We start from the raw sequence: 13,922 nt of genomic DNA, 5'->3' as shown, positions 1-13,922 counted from the left end.
TGTTTAATAAACATGCTTGTGGTCTGAGTAACTAGTGCTTCCTGTTTTGAAGTTTGCATTTGCATTTGTGTTTGTTAAATGCCATAGATTGATAACTGGAGTCCGTATTCGGTGTTTTTCCAATTATCTGTACCTTTATTTTATTTTTAGTTGGCTTTGGTCACCACCATGTAATGTCAAGAAATGTCCCGCCCACAGCACTGTCTCATTGGTTAGGCATCCCTAGCAATATACAACAAAGAGGGAAAAGAAAAAGCATTATCAAAGATAGGCATTTCAGTAAAGTTTTGTGTTGGAGGTTGATTTTTTCTCAGTTTTGAACAAGATTTTCATCTTTACAAACCAAGTATATTGGTTCTAAATATTAATTATTGGGCTCGGATAATCGTCATCAGTATCAGCCCTGAGAAAAAATGGTGCAATTGATGCATGAGAAAACTCTATAATGCATCACTCCATATGTATTCATTTAGTTTTTCTTTAATTACGTTGGAAATGCATTATACGGTGTCACTTTGTGCGTAAGTTGCTATTTAGACTTAACTACGGGTTTGCATTTCCTGTTGTACTGCGAGAGTTGTAGTTTCCCAGGAGTCCCTGAAGGCAGCATGACTTGCTGCGTGTGTTGATCCCGACGGCCTCCGCTCCACTTCCTGCCTGCTGTAACTTTACTGTTCACAACACAACAAGGCAGCGAGCAGCTAGCGACGCCTCTCAGCTGATGACCACAGAGCTGTAAGTGTGTTTTATTTTGTTATAGTCGTACAATGAGCCTTTGCTCAGTTAGCTTGCTGATAGCGGGATTACCTCTTGCTACAAACACGGATAAATCCCCATGGGCACTTGAATTTACAGCAGCTCTATGTTACAGTGCTGTGCTGTCAGGAGCGGCGGTGAGCTGACAAACATACGTAAGTTGTTGTTTCCAGTAAACCGGTGCGGAACTAACATTCAATCCTAACCGATAAATTAGCATAGCATAAAGGACGTTAATACCACGCTGAAATTATGTGTGCAAGTTCGCCTGTCTGTAAATATCCGGGTGTGTCTTTAAATTAAGATAGAGCACGGAATCCAAAAATAGCCTGACAAGTCTGACAAATAATGAAGAGTGCTGCCATCAGTGGCACGTGTGCGTGAAAAGGATAAAAGTTTGAGAGTTGACTGTACGAGCTGTGGACCTGAGGAGCGTCTCTGCCAACACAGACAGCAGCACATGCCACGGAATTCACACTTACTACATGCAAACTGCTGTAAGCATCTGTTCACTTTACTGCTTTATTACAGAACTCTGATTCACAGAAATAGCCTGTGGTGTAATGCTAGAACAGGAAATACAAGTTAGAAGTGGTTTTAAGCTGCAAATGAGGACAAACTGTTGAGATAGCTTCAACACATTTACATGTTTTTAAAACTCAGTGAGTAGTGTGCATGAGCAAAACTGTAAACTATACAAGAGTAAGTAAATCACTGTATAATATTGGTTTTGATGGTTCATAAGAAAATATACTACTTTTTAACTTAGACATAATGCAGTAATTGAAAGTTAATGCATTCTGAAATCATTTCACACTTAAATGTCCCAACATTTAAGCGGTTCTGCACAGGTTGGTTGATTTTAGCTTGTTTACTAGCAGCTAAATGTAATCTTGTTTCTATTAGTCAAAAAGAAAACAAAAAAAATTTGAAGGAATGAACAACTGTTAGCTTTCACTGAGAACAGGGAGTTCTAACTATTGAATAGTTTCAATAGTGTGCAGATGTTGGGCAGAGAATGTTGTGGTGGGGAAAAATGAGTCATTGCGGAAAATGGCCTCGGCTGTCTGCATTTCATTTTCCCTCTAACAGTTAAGGTGGTGCCTCTGCGTTCCTGCATGGCAGGAATCACCCTCTTATACATTTCAGACTCTTGACTGCCTCTGACAGTTGGGTTATCGTAACGTTTTTCTTGCAGCTGTGTGTCCTGAGGGCACAGTCAGTTTCTGCACAATGCAATATGGTGACTGACATTTTCCAAGCCTACAAACTGTCTGCAGCGGGGTCCAAAAGTCTGGGACCACTCCAAAGGATATTTCTATTTTGCAACTGTTTTGAAAATAACATATATTTTAATTTTACATTATATCAGCTTAAAAATGTAAGTAAAAAAGAGAATCTCTGAAAACATGTACATAAATTACTGATCATTTTTTGCATTTGGTATGGCCCTTTTTGCTCTTAAAGGAGCATGCATATGGAGTAGTGAGTGCCAAGTTATGAAACTAAATCTATATAAGAACAATAATATAAAAGTGGAAATATGAAGAAGAATAAATAGAATGAAAAATAAATAATGTTGCTGTATTAAGCTTTGCTGAACTCTGCAGAAAATTGAAGTGTGAGTCATGTAAATTTATAGGAACTGCTTCAGAGTTTGAATTCACTAAGCATAATACATAATGGGTAACAACATATCAGTTCAGACTGTCTCCAACCAACTAACTCTGCTCTACTTGGGTTAGGCTGTCTAGAAATGTTTTTGTTTTTGTGATACCACTTGTCATATCTGCTCAGTCATCTATGAAAGTTCAACAAAAATAACTTTTTATTTTCATTTCTGTGATCAAGCAATTCATGTTAAAAATAATTCTATATGTTGCGTTTGTGTTGTAGTGACATGTAATTATGCACTTTCAATTGGTTCAATTAATACCGTAGTTGGCTTCTGCATTATCAAGTTTTTCAATCTATTTATGAATCAATGGCACGATGAAAAATTAATGTAAAAAAGTTCAGGCTTTTATCTTTAGTAAATAAAAACGTCTATAGATGCATGTGTAGCCTGCAAAAAATGTGGTAAAAGTGGGTTGACAGGCAAGTTTAAAAAAGATTTTATCTTGATAAGCATTGAATATACCAGTACAAAATTTCACAGATGCGATTTTTAAATACGCATTGTTTATGGGAAACAAGAAAGTTTCAAGCAAATCAGCGATGGTTGGGCCAAACGCCCCTGATGATATGGCATGGAATGACAGCTACTTAGTCATCTATGTTCTTCTTTACACTTGAGGTACAGCCATATTTCTAACAAGTATACTATGGCTGCAGGGGGATTTAGTTCAACAAACCTCTGACGGATTGGTCAAATGTAGTTCAGTGTCATCTAAACCCTGCTTCAGCGGACGGAATACAACTCATGATTCCTCTTTAAATCTTGATGCTTTTTGATTATTTAAATCTTTACATGAAAATATGATAGATTTTCTATGTAGTATCAGACTTCTGAACCACGCCTATATAGTGATGTAATCAGTAAAATTAAATTTACAGTTTTTGATTTTAGATTTGTCAGTAAGGTGTTGATTCAGTTCTGCACCTCAGGTCGGTGAATTAATACTATTATTTTCAATGAGGGATTTTCTTTTATCAAGAGTATGTCTTCACCTATTCAAGATATTTAGATATAGCATTCTTATTTAACAGTAAATGTCTGCGAATACCGAGTCAGAGCACTGTTTTTCTTACAGGTGCAAGACTTGTCATGACACAACAGGAGCAGCAGGAGTTCATGGAGAACCTTGAGGCAGCCCTCTCCTGGATGCGGGCCATCCAGGAGAGGCTGAAGGCCAACGATAACACCCAGGGGCCCCGTGATGCCCTGGAGGCCAGACTCAGGGAGACAGAGGTGAGATACTCCACTTACTGTTTGACCTCTACTCTGACTCATGTGGCTTCTTCAGTACTCTGTCATTGGACTCCAGAGTGAAGACGGCTGCAGTTTGTGGTCTTTGTGCAGGATACAGTATTGCTGTATGTGAGCTATTTTTTTTGTGACCATTTGTTTGACATTTTATTAGCTATATTATTTAACACATACAGAATTCATGAACACAGTTATTTTTGAATAAATCCTATATGTTCTTAGTCATTAAAAGGTGAGTCCCCCTTTTGCTGCCAAAACAGCACTGACCCTTTGAGAAATGGACTCCAATAGACCTGTGAAAGTGTGCTGTGGTGTCTGGCACCAAGATGTTAGCAACAGATCCTCTAAATTCTGTAAGTTGCGAGGTAGGGCCTCCATGGTTTGGACTTGTTTGTCCAGCACATCCCACAGATGCTGGAGGCAAGGACCATAAAACACACAATTTGATACATGCATGATAAGACAGATGATACATGCAAAGTACAACTAACATGGAAACTAATTGTAGTTTACTGCTATGGTGTATGGCTCTGACATTAAATATACTACATATATAGCTGTTGGTAAATTCAAAAATATGTAGATGAGCAAATCAAGTATAGTGAAGGTGATGCAGAGTAGATTGATGGAAATGGGCAGCTGGAAGCAGTGGGCTGGAGGAAGGTCAGCAGCAGCAGCATCCCACAGATGGAGATTAGGCCAGTTGGTGGGAGAACCACCACAGATCTGAAGCATCCAGCTCTGGGACCAGGGACACTCGGAGAAAGGACACAGGCAGAAACAGAGTGAGTGTAATGCAATAATGGTATATATAGTAAATACAAAGGTAGTTAGAGAAGGGCTCAGTGCATCCAGAGAGGTTCCCCAGCAGCCTATAGGCCTATAGCAGCATAACTAAGGGACGTCCAAGAGGAAGACTCCAGCTGACCCCCTCAGGGTCCCCCAGTCAGCCCTAACTATAAGCTTTGTCAAAAAAGAAGGTTTTAAGCCTGGTCTTAAAATTAGAGAGGGTGTCCACCTCCAGAACCCAAACTGGGAGCTGGTTCCACAGGAGAGGAGCTGATAACTGAAGGCTCTGCCTCCCATTCTACTTTTAGAGATTCTAGGAACAACAAGTAAGCCTGCAGTCTGAGAGCCAAGAGTTCTGCTAGGATAATATGGTACTATCAGGTCTTTAAGATATGATGGAGATTGGTTGTTAAGAGCTTTATATGTCAGAAGAAGGATTTTGAATTCTATTCTAGATTTAACAGGAAGCCAATGAAGAGAAACCAATATAGGAGAAATATGATCTCTCTTGCTCAGTACTCTGGCTGCAGCATTTTGGATCAGCTGTAGATGTTTCAGAGAGCTATTGGGACAACCTGATAATAAGGAATTACAGTAGTCAAGCCTAGAAGTAACAAATGCATGGACTAGTTTTTCTGCATCACTCTGAGACAGGATGTTCCTGATTTTCACAATATTTCTCAGGTGGAAAAAGGAAGTCCTACAGATTTGTTTTATGTGTGAGTTAAAGGACATGTCCTGGTCAAAGATAACACCGAGGTTCCTCACAGTAGTACTGGAGGCCAATGTAATGCCATCCAGAGTAACTATATGCTTTGAAAGCAATTTTCTAAGATATTTGGGGCCAAATACAATGACTTCAGTCTGGTCTGAATTTAGTAGTAGGAAATTATAGGTCATCCAGGTCTTTATGTCCTTAAGACAATCTTGCAGTCTAGCTAGCTGATTAGTTTCATCTGGTTTCATAGATAAATACAATTGAGTGTCGTCAATGTAACAATGGAAATTAATACAGTGCTTCCTAATATATTGCCTAAGGGAAGCATGTATAATGTGAACAGTATTGGTCCTAAGACAGAACCCTGAGGAACTCCATGATTAACCCTAGTATGCTCAGAAGAGTCATTGTTGACATGCACAAACTGGAACCTGTCTGATAAGTAGGATTTAAACCAGTCCAGTGCTGTCCCTTTAATGCCAATAGAATGTTCTAGTCGCTGTAATAAAAGTTTGTGGTCGATTGTATCGAATGCTGCACTAAGGTCCAACAAAATAAGTATAGAGACCAGTCCATTATCTGACGCTATGAGAAGGTCATTAGTAACTTTCACCAGAGCTGTTTCTGTGCTATGATGCACTCTGAAGTCTTACTGAAACTCTTCAAACAAGCTATTCCTTTGTAAATGTTCACATAATTGATTTGCAACTGTTCTTTCCAGAATTTTAGAGAGAAATGGGAGGTTAGAAAAGGGTCTATAGTTGGCTAAAACATCTGGATCTAGAGTGGGCTTTTTAAGTAAAGGTTTGATTACAGCAACCTTAAAAGCCTGTGGTACATAGCCTGTTACTAGAGTGAGATTAATCAGATCTAACATTGAGGAATTAATTAAAGGTAAAGCCTCCTTGAACAGTCTAGTTGGGATAGGATCTAAAAGACATGTTGATGGTTTGGATGTAGAAACTATTGAAATGAGTTCAGAGAGATGTATGGGAGTGAAAAATTCTAAATATCCATCTGGTCTTACAGCCAATTCTAAAGTATCTGTACTCGATGATACATCTGTGACATTTGCAGGAAGGGCCAGATTATTTTTTCTCTAATCGTAATAATTTTATTTGTTAAGAAGCTCATGAAGTTGTTACTGCTCAAAGCTAAAGGAATACAAGGTTCAACAGAGCTCTGACTCTTTGTCAGCCTGGCTACAGTGCTGAAGAGAAACCTGGGGTTGTTCTTGTTTTCCTCTATTAAAGATGAATAATATGTTGTCCTGGCATTACCAAGAGCTTTTTTTAATAAATTACTAGACTATTTTTCCAAGCTACATAAACTTCCTCTAAATTAGTGGAATACCACTTCCTTTCCAGCTTTCAGGACGCCTGCTTTAAAGTCCGCAGCTGGGAATTCTACCAAGGAGCAGGTCCTCTCTGAGATAGAACTTTCTTTTTTACAGGTGCAACACTATCAAGTGTTGTACGCAGTGAGGCTGCAGCATTATTAACAATATAATCCACTTCTGTGGGGGTAAAATTATAATATTTCCCTTCCATTATACCAGTAAGTGGTGCTGGACTAAATAGAGAGGGTATTATTTCCTTGAATTTAGTCACCGAATTGTGAGACAGACATCTACTGTAATGATATTTATTCTTAACTCCTATACAACCTATTGTTGTAAATTGGGGGGGGGGGGTATTTGGATCTCAAAATTAATATCCGCATACCACCCTGGGGACCGAATATTCGGGTCCAGCCCTAGCAACAGGTTGACGTTTCATGGAGAAAAGTAAGCAATGAATTTTTTGTCAAACTTTTCAGAGAATAACTGAAAACATACTTTGTTGTGGTATATCGTCATATATATCGTTATTGTGATATAAAATAATCCATATCGTGATATATGATTTTTTCCTTATCACCCAGCACTAGTTTGATTTCTATGCCATAAGTCAGAACGAGGTCAAGGGTATGATTAAAACTATGAGTTGGTTTATTTACATGTCGAGAAAACCCAATTGAGTCTAATATTGAATTAAAAGCAGTCGTAAGGCTGTCACTGTCCACGTAAACATGAATGTTGAAGTCACCCACAACAATGACTTTATCTGAGCTGAGCACTAAATCAGATAAAAAGTCTGAGAATTGAGATAAAAACTCAGAGTAAGGAGCAGGAGGACGATATACAACAACAAATAAAACTGGTTTCTGAGCTTTTAAATCTGGATGAGAGAGACTGAGAGTAAGATTTTCAAATGAACTGTAACTAGGTTTAGGTCTCTGGTTCATTTTTAAGCTAGAGAAGTAAATTGCTGCCACTCCTCCTCCTCGTCCTGTGATTCGAGGAACATCACAGTTAGTATGACTAGTAGGAGTTGATTCATTTAGACTAACATATTCTTCCTGCTGCAACCAGGTTTCAGTCAAACAGAACAAATCAATCTGGTTATCAGTTATCAAATCATTTACTAACAGAGATTTAGACGAGAGAGATCTAACATTTAACAGACCACATTTAATTGTCCTGTTTCTTCGCTCAGTTGAAATAGTGGTATTAATTTTAATTAGATTTTTATGGTTACTATGTCTTTTGTTTATATTTGAATTGTTTAATTTATTGAATTTTGGTGGTCGGGGGACAGACACAGTCTCAATAAAGCTAACTGAATTCCTAGAGGTTGACAGCTGTGAGGAAACTGCAGAGAGGTGTGGAAGACTACAACTCTGCATCCTGGTCTGAACTCTGGGTTGTCATGCTTTAGGAGTTCTAATAAAATCAGCCATATTCCTAGAAATGAGAGCTGCACCAGCCAAAGTGGGATGGATGCCGTCTCTCCTAATCAGACCGGGTTTTCCCCATATGCATCAATGAGCCTTGGCTGCCCATGACCCTGTTGCCGGTTCACCACTGTTCCTACCTTGGGCCACTTTTGATTGATACTGACTACTGCAGCTCTTGTGGGGTGACAGGAGCTGCAGTTCTGTAGATGCTCTGACCCAGTCGTCTAGCCATCACAATTTAGCCCTTGACAAACTCACTCATCCTTACGCTTAACCATTTCTCCTGCTTCTGACACATCAACTTTGAGAACAAAATGTTCACTTACTGTCTAATGTATCCAACTCACTACCAGGTGCCATGATGAAGAGATAATCAGTGTTTTTCACTCCCCCTGTCAGTGGTTATAATTTTATGCCTGATCAATATACATCTTGTGTGAGAAAGTTATCAATGTCAAATCTAATTAGATTTTGACGTACAAAATCTAATTAGTTCAAAATAATTTCACCACATTAAAGCATTATTCATTTTTGAATAGTTAATCCAAACGTATATGTATGCATGTTGTGTGTACATTTATATATCTAACTGTGTCCTGCTATATTCTATTCAGAAAATACATCAGTCCGAGCATGAAGGTCGTGTGAAGATGGACATGGTGCTGGTGGCAGCAGAGAACCTTCTGCAAAGCGGAGATGAAGAGCTGCGGAACCACACCCATGCTAAGCTCAAAGACCTGAAAAGTCTGTGGGAGGAGACCTCCACCTATATCATCCACTGTCACAGGTACTCCTCTTCTCACAGCAGTTTGAATACTTCAGGAGTGCAGTGATTTGTTAAACAATCATCCTTGTTAGTTTGGCTGGAGGACAGCTTTGGGTAAGTTACGCTTGAGCCTTTATGCTCTGTTTTGAATAGCTTTACATTTTATTTTTATTATTGCTTATTAATCCCACGAGGGGAAATTCTGATTTTTGCATCTCTCCCCAATTGGGGGAGTCAGAGCGACGGGTCAGCCACGGTACAGCGCCCCCTGGAGCAGGAAGGGTTAATGTCATGCTGGTGACATCTTGAAACTTGCTTGTTTTGTGTAACCAGCAGTCCCAACCCACAAATAATTCAATTTCAATTTTATTTATATAGCGCCAATTACAGTCAAATTGTCTCGAGACGCTTTACAGAACCCATATGCCTGAACCCCCAGAGCAAGCCAAAAGGCGACAGTGGCAGGAAAACACCCTTTTAACAGGGAAAAAAACCTCGAGCAGAACCCGGCTCTAATGTGGGGGGACCCATCTGCTGCTGGCCGGGCGGGTTGAGAGGGACAGAAGAGGTAGAGAGGTAGAGATAGAGGGGTAGAGGTAGAGATAGAGGGATACAGATAGAGGGGTAGAGATAGAGAGGTGGGGGGGTGGGACACAAGGACCATAAAACACAGCCACACATCTGAAGCATCCAGCATCCAGCTCTGGGACCAGGGACACTCGGAGAAAGGACACAGAAAGAAACAGAGTGAATGTAATGCAATAATGGTATATATAGTAAATACATAGGTAGTTAGAGAAGGGCTCAGTGCATCCAGAGAGGTTCCCCAGCAGCCTAGGCCTATAGCAGCATAACTAGGGGCAAACTAAAGGGACGTCAAGAGGGGAAGTCAGTTGTGCAAATGAAAACACCAGCTCACCCCGTCAGGGTCACCCAGTCAGCCCTAACTATAAGCTTTGTCGAAAAGGAAGGTTTTAAGCCTGGTCTTAAAAGTAGAGAGGGTGTCCGCCTCCCGAACCCAAACTGGGAGCTGGTTCCACAGGAGAGGTGCCTGATAACTGAAGGCTCTGCCTCCCATTCTACTTTTAGAGATTCTAGGAACAACAAGTAAGCCTGCAGTCTGAGAGCGAAGAGTTCTGCTAGGATAATATGGTACTATCAGATCTTTAAGATATGATGGAGATTGGTTGTTAAGAGCTTTATATGTCAGAAGAATAAATGTCAGAAGAAATAGTCAGTTTATAATGATGTAAAACTTAACAAAAAGAAAATCCTGACTCTGGGGATGCAGATAAACTTATGTTGTTTGACAACTTTTCTTTGAGGCTCATTTCTTTGAGAAAATTCAAATTGCCGATGGGTTAATTGAAAAAATCTTCAGCACAATATGTGACACATCTGGAAGTTTTAGAAGAATTTAGTGATCTTGTTCAGGCTTTTTGTTAAAATACAGTGAACATATGTGAAAGTGATTGTAGTGTATTTAGGAGCAACATTTTCTTCCTCAGTTTGCCATGTTGATGATGAACAGCAGTTGAATAAAATAATGTTTGAAATGATTAACTACAATCATAAATGTATCACTTTTCAAGAGGTTGTTTTTGACATAATATCTGAGGTCACATAACGAACACTTATTTGTTTTTATTTACATTTAATTTAAAGTTGCTTTGCTCAGCAAGTACTTTACCCTTTACATACCTTTTAAGTATATACACTCCCTTCCGAAAGTATTGCAATAGTGAGGCCAATTCCTTTATATTTGCTGTAGACTGAAAGGATTTCACTACAGCCTCTTTCAATTGTTTGTTTTGGGGGTTACTCCCTTCCGTCTCTTCTTTAGCAGGTGAAATGCAGCTCTATAGGGTTGAAGTCTGCAGATTGACTTGGCCAGTCTAAAACCTTCCACTTCTTGCCCCTGATAAACTCCTTTGTTGTTTTGGCAGGGTGTTTTGGGTCATTATCTTGCTGCACGATGAAGGATCTCCCAGTCAGTTTGGTTGCATCTTCCTTTAAATTGGCAGACAAAATGTTTCTGTAGCCTTTTGAGTTCATTTTGCTGCTGCCATCACATGTTCCATCATCAATGAAGATTAATGAGCCCATCCCAGAAGAACCATGCAAGCCCAAGCCATGACTTTACCTCCATTGTGTTTTACAGATGAGCTTGTATGTTTGGGATCATGAGCAGATCTTTTATTTCTCCAAACTTTAGACTTTCCATTCCTTTAGTAACGGTTCATCTTTGTCTCATCAGTCCATAAAACTTTGTCCCAGAATTTTTGAGGCTCATCTCAGTACTTTTTAGCAAATTCCAGCCCGGTCTTCCTATTCTTCTAGCTAATGAGTGATTAGCATCTTCTGGTGTAGCCTCTGTACTTTTGTTTATGAAGTCTTCTGTGAACAGTAGATTGTGATACCTTCACTCCTGCCTTCTGGAGGTTGTTGCTGATGTGTTTTAGGGTCTTTCTTTATAGCTCTCATATTGTTTGTGCTGTGTTCCTTGGTCTACTCATTCAGCATCTGTTAGTTAGTCCACCAGTGGTTTCTTTCTTCTTCTGAACATTCCATATGGTTGTACTGGCTACGGCCAATATTTGTGCATTGGCTCTGATTGATTTTCCATCTTCTCTCAGCTTCAAATTTACTTGTTTTTTATCCATATACAGCTCTCTGGTTTTCATGTTGGTTACACCTCCAACTATAGATGCAGTCTGCACAAGCAAAAACCAAATCTGAAACTGAGCATAGACACTGAGTGCTATTTATTGTTTGAATAATCGATGTAGTAGGACACACCAGGGCAACAAAACACACCTGTCAGTCACATGTTCCAGTACTTTTGGTTGCATGAAAAATGGGTAGGTTCAAACAAAAGATGCTATGTTCTAAGTTATATATCAGATCCAGATGTAAATACCTGCAAATAAAAGCTGAAATGTTGATCTCTTGTCTCATATTCATCGTTTGATGTCAAACCCAAATGTTTTCAGTCGACAGCAAAAATGAAGGAATTGGGCTCACTGCTCCAGTACGTTTGGAGGGGAGTGTAAGTAGGAGGCGATTAAAATCTAGTTAAAAACAATACAGTTATATTTAAGGTAAGGTTTATAGTTTTATAGCAGCCAACTGTTAGAATTTAGAAAATTGTCTATCAGATCAATCACTTTTATTTGCTAAGGATGTAAATTTTAAGCAACTTTTTAAAGCTATATTTCGCCATTAAATCAAATTTGAATCAATGAATTTATGGGTGAGTAACCACAAACACCTAACATTTGTCGTACAAATGCATTGGTTGATGCTCCTCGGTTGTAGAAATGCTGTCCTCACAAACATTGATTCTTCTTCAGTGTTTGAGCTCTAGCTGGAAGCTCTTTATCACTGCAGAAGTCTGTATCATGGTGGCCTATTGCTACCTGAACCCCCGCAATGCACTCTGCTTGACAATGTGTAACTGGCTACAGTTCTAGTGACCACCTCTCAAATCGGTAGTGTGTGTAGCACTATAAATGAGCTGCAGTCTTGCATCTTGTCAAATGATAGAAGCTCTTCCTTGATCACATTAACTGCCTCAGCAGTCTGTCATGGTTGTCTGTTGCTAACTAAATTGCCACAATGTTCTCTGCTTGCTAGCTGACCAGACACAAATTGCTGAGAGATGTTCTTTCTTGTGTTGTTTCAAATTAATTTCAGTCGCATTGAGTGGGTATGGCTACACTGGAGTGAGTATCTGAAGGCCTACGAAGAGTTCGAGCTGTGGCTGACAAAGCAGCAGCGCAACCTGGATGTTGGGGTGGAGCACCAAGTGGGAGTAAAAGAGAAGCAGTGGCAGGTGGACCAGCAGAGGGTGGTGGTGAGCGATATTCATGGCCAGGCAGCACTGCTGGAGAGGCTGCTGGATGAAGCAGCTGCTTTGCACAATAGAACTCAGGACCCCAGTGTGGACCCCCAGGCCCAGGAGAGAATGCAAGAGGCCTACAATGATGTCAGAGACAGAGCAGAGGTGAGGCACTTACTTGATGTGATGTACTTTTCAACTACACCTTGTTAAATACTTCTGTACGTATGTTCATACGCTCAGAGCCATTGTAATTGATGTATCTGTAATAGAAAGTTTGTGTTATGCATTATGACTGTGTGTGCACTGGCTGATTACTATGGGTGCACAAGATATTGTATCTCTTGCAGTGTGTTGCTTCTGGATTACACAGATTTTATTGGTGGATACAGCTGGAAGTAACAATTTAACAAACAGAAGGACTCGTGACCAAAAGTCAAAAGTGCGGGGGGTCAAGCAGCGTTGAATAGTCCCTCGGACTATCCTTTATGCGCTTAGTGTGGGACCATTCTCATAATGATGTTTAATTTATTTGCTAACTTCACAATTATGACTGCTAGTATTAGATTACAGTATATGATCACAGTGTGTCAAGGCGTCCTCTTCATGATGGCGTAATGCAGAAGCTCACTGGTTGCACTTATCTTTACTCATAGTCACATTGCTCACTCATTGCAGCCTAAGTTCTATGGTGGTGCAGCCAGTGTACAACGTTAGTTTTGAAACCTGATTAATGAAAAAATGTTACGTTAGAAAATTCAGACTCCGGCATCTGTCTTTGCTTTCTTCAAGCATCACATTACCCAACCATTCTGCTGGCATAGCTGTATGTTTGACTCCGATTGTGAAAGTTGTGTCTTGCTCAATGGTGGAAGCCCCCTCTACTTCAGTGCTCTCTTCTGCAGTCCTTATGTGCTTGATTTCTAATATTTAAACATGCCATATAGAATCTTGTAGTTGAAGTAACAGACAGCAGGGAGTTGCTAAAAAATTACCTCAAGGTGTGTCTCCTGCTGTGCTAGGAGCATTTGTCAGTGCTTCAGAAGATCGCTGAGGACCACCAGATGTACCAAGGCTGCGTTCAGAGGTTCCAGTCCTGGCTGCTGTCAAAAACTAAGGAACTGACTGACCTGATGGAGAGGGAGGACACACCTGAGGACAAACTCAAAGCCTTACAAGTGAGAGTCACATTAGAATTTCAGTTTTTGGTAGACTTTTCAAAACATTGTCATGTCGTATTAATTTATAGTCATTTAACAATGTTTGCTAAAACAGCAAGAGAATAACTGAAAGTAATAAGTCCATAAACACAGGATTTGCCTTTGTAGTTTGTACGATTGGATTC

General features: G+C 39.8%; 1 protein-coding gene across 3 annotated transcripts in view; it reads left to right on the top strand.

Annotated features, from left to right (window-relative positions):
• The first annotated feature begins 596 nt into the window (after positions 1-596).
• syne3 (spectrin repeat containing, nuclear envelope family member 3) overlaps positions 597-13,922 on the top strand; it is a 41,906-nt gene continuing 28,580 nt past the window's right edge. The window contains exons 1-6 of one of the 3 annotated variants that reach the window (XM_023274345.3): positions 632-735; positions 872-911; positions 3,510-3,667; positions 8,585-8,757; positions 12,433-12,742; positions 13,600-13,755. In XM_023274345.3, the coding sequence (XP_023130113.1) occupies positions 3,524-3,667; positions 8,585-8,757; positions 12,433-12,742; positions 13,600-13,755 (783 nt within the window). In that variant the 5' untranslated portion in view covers positions 632-735; positions 872-911; positions 3,510-3,523. Of the gene's footprint in view, positions 736-871; positions 912-1,113; positions 1,254-3,509; positions 3,668-8,584; positions 8,758-12,432; positions 12,743-13,599; positions 13,756-13,922 lie in introns of those variants that run through there. The other 2 variants (XM_023274343.3, XM_055006052.1) reach the window with 2 other exon arrangements.

This window comes from Amphiprion ocellaris, chromosome 20 (assembly GCF_022539595.1).
Source record: "Amphiprion ocellaris isolate individual 3 ecotype Okinawa chromosome 20, ASM2253959v1, whole genome shotgun sequence".
Classification (NCBI taxonomy): domain Eukaryota; kingdom Metazoa; phylum Chordata; class Actinopteri; family Pomacentridae; genus Amphiprion; species Amphiprion ocellaris.
Note: the sequence above shows the minus strand (reverse complement) of the source record. Positions and strands in the feature narration are given on the sequence as shown.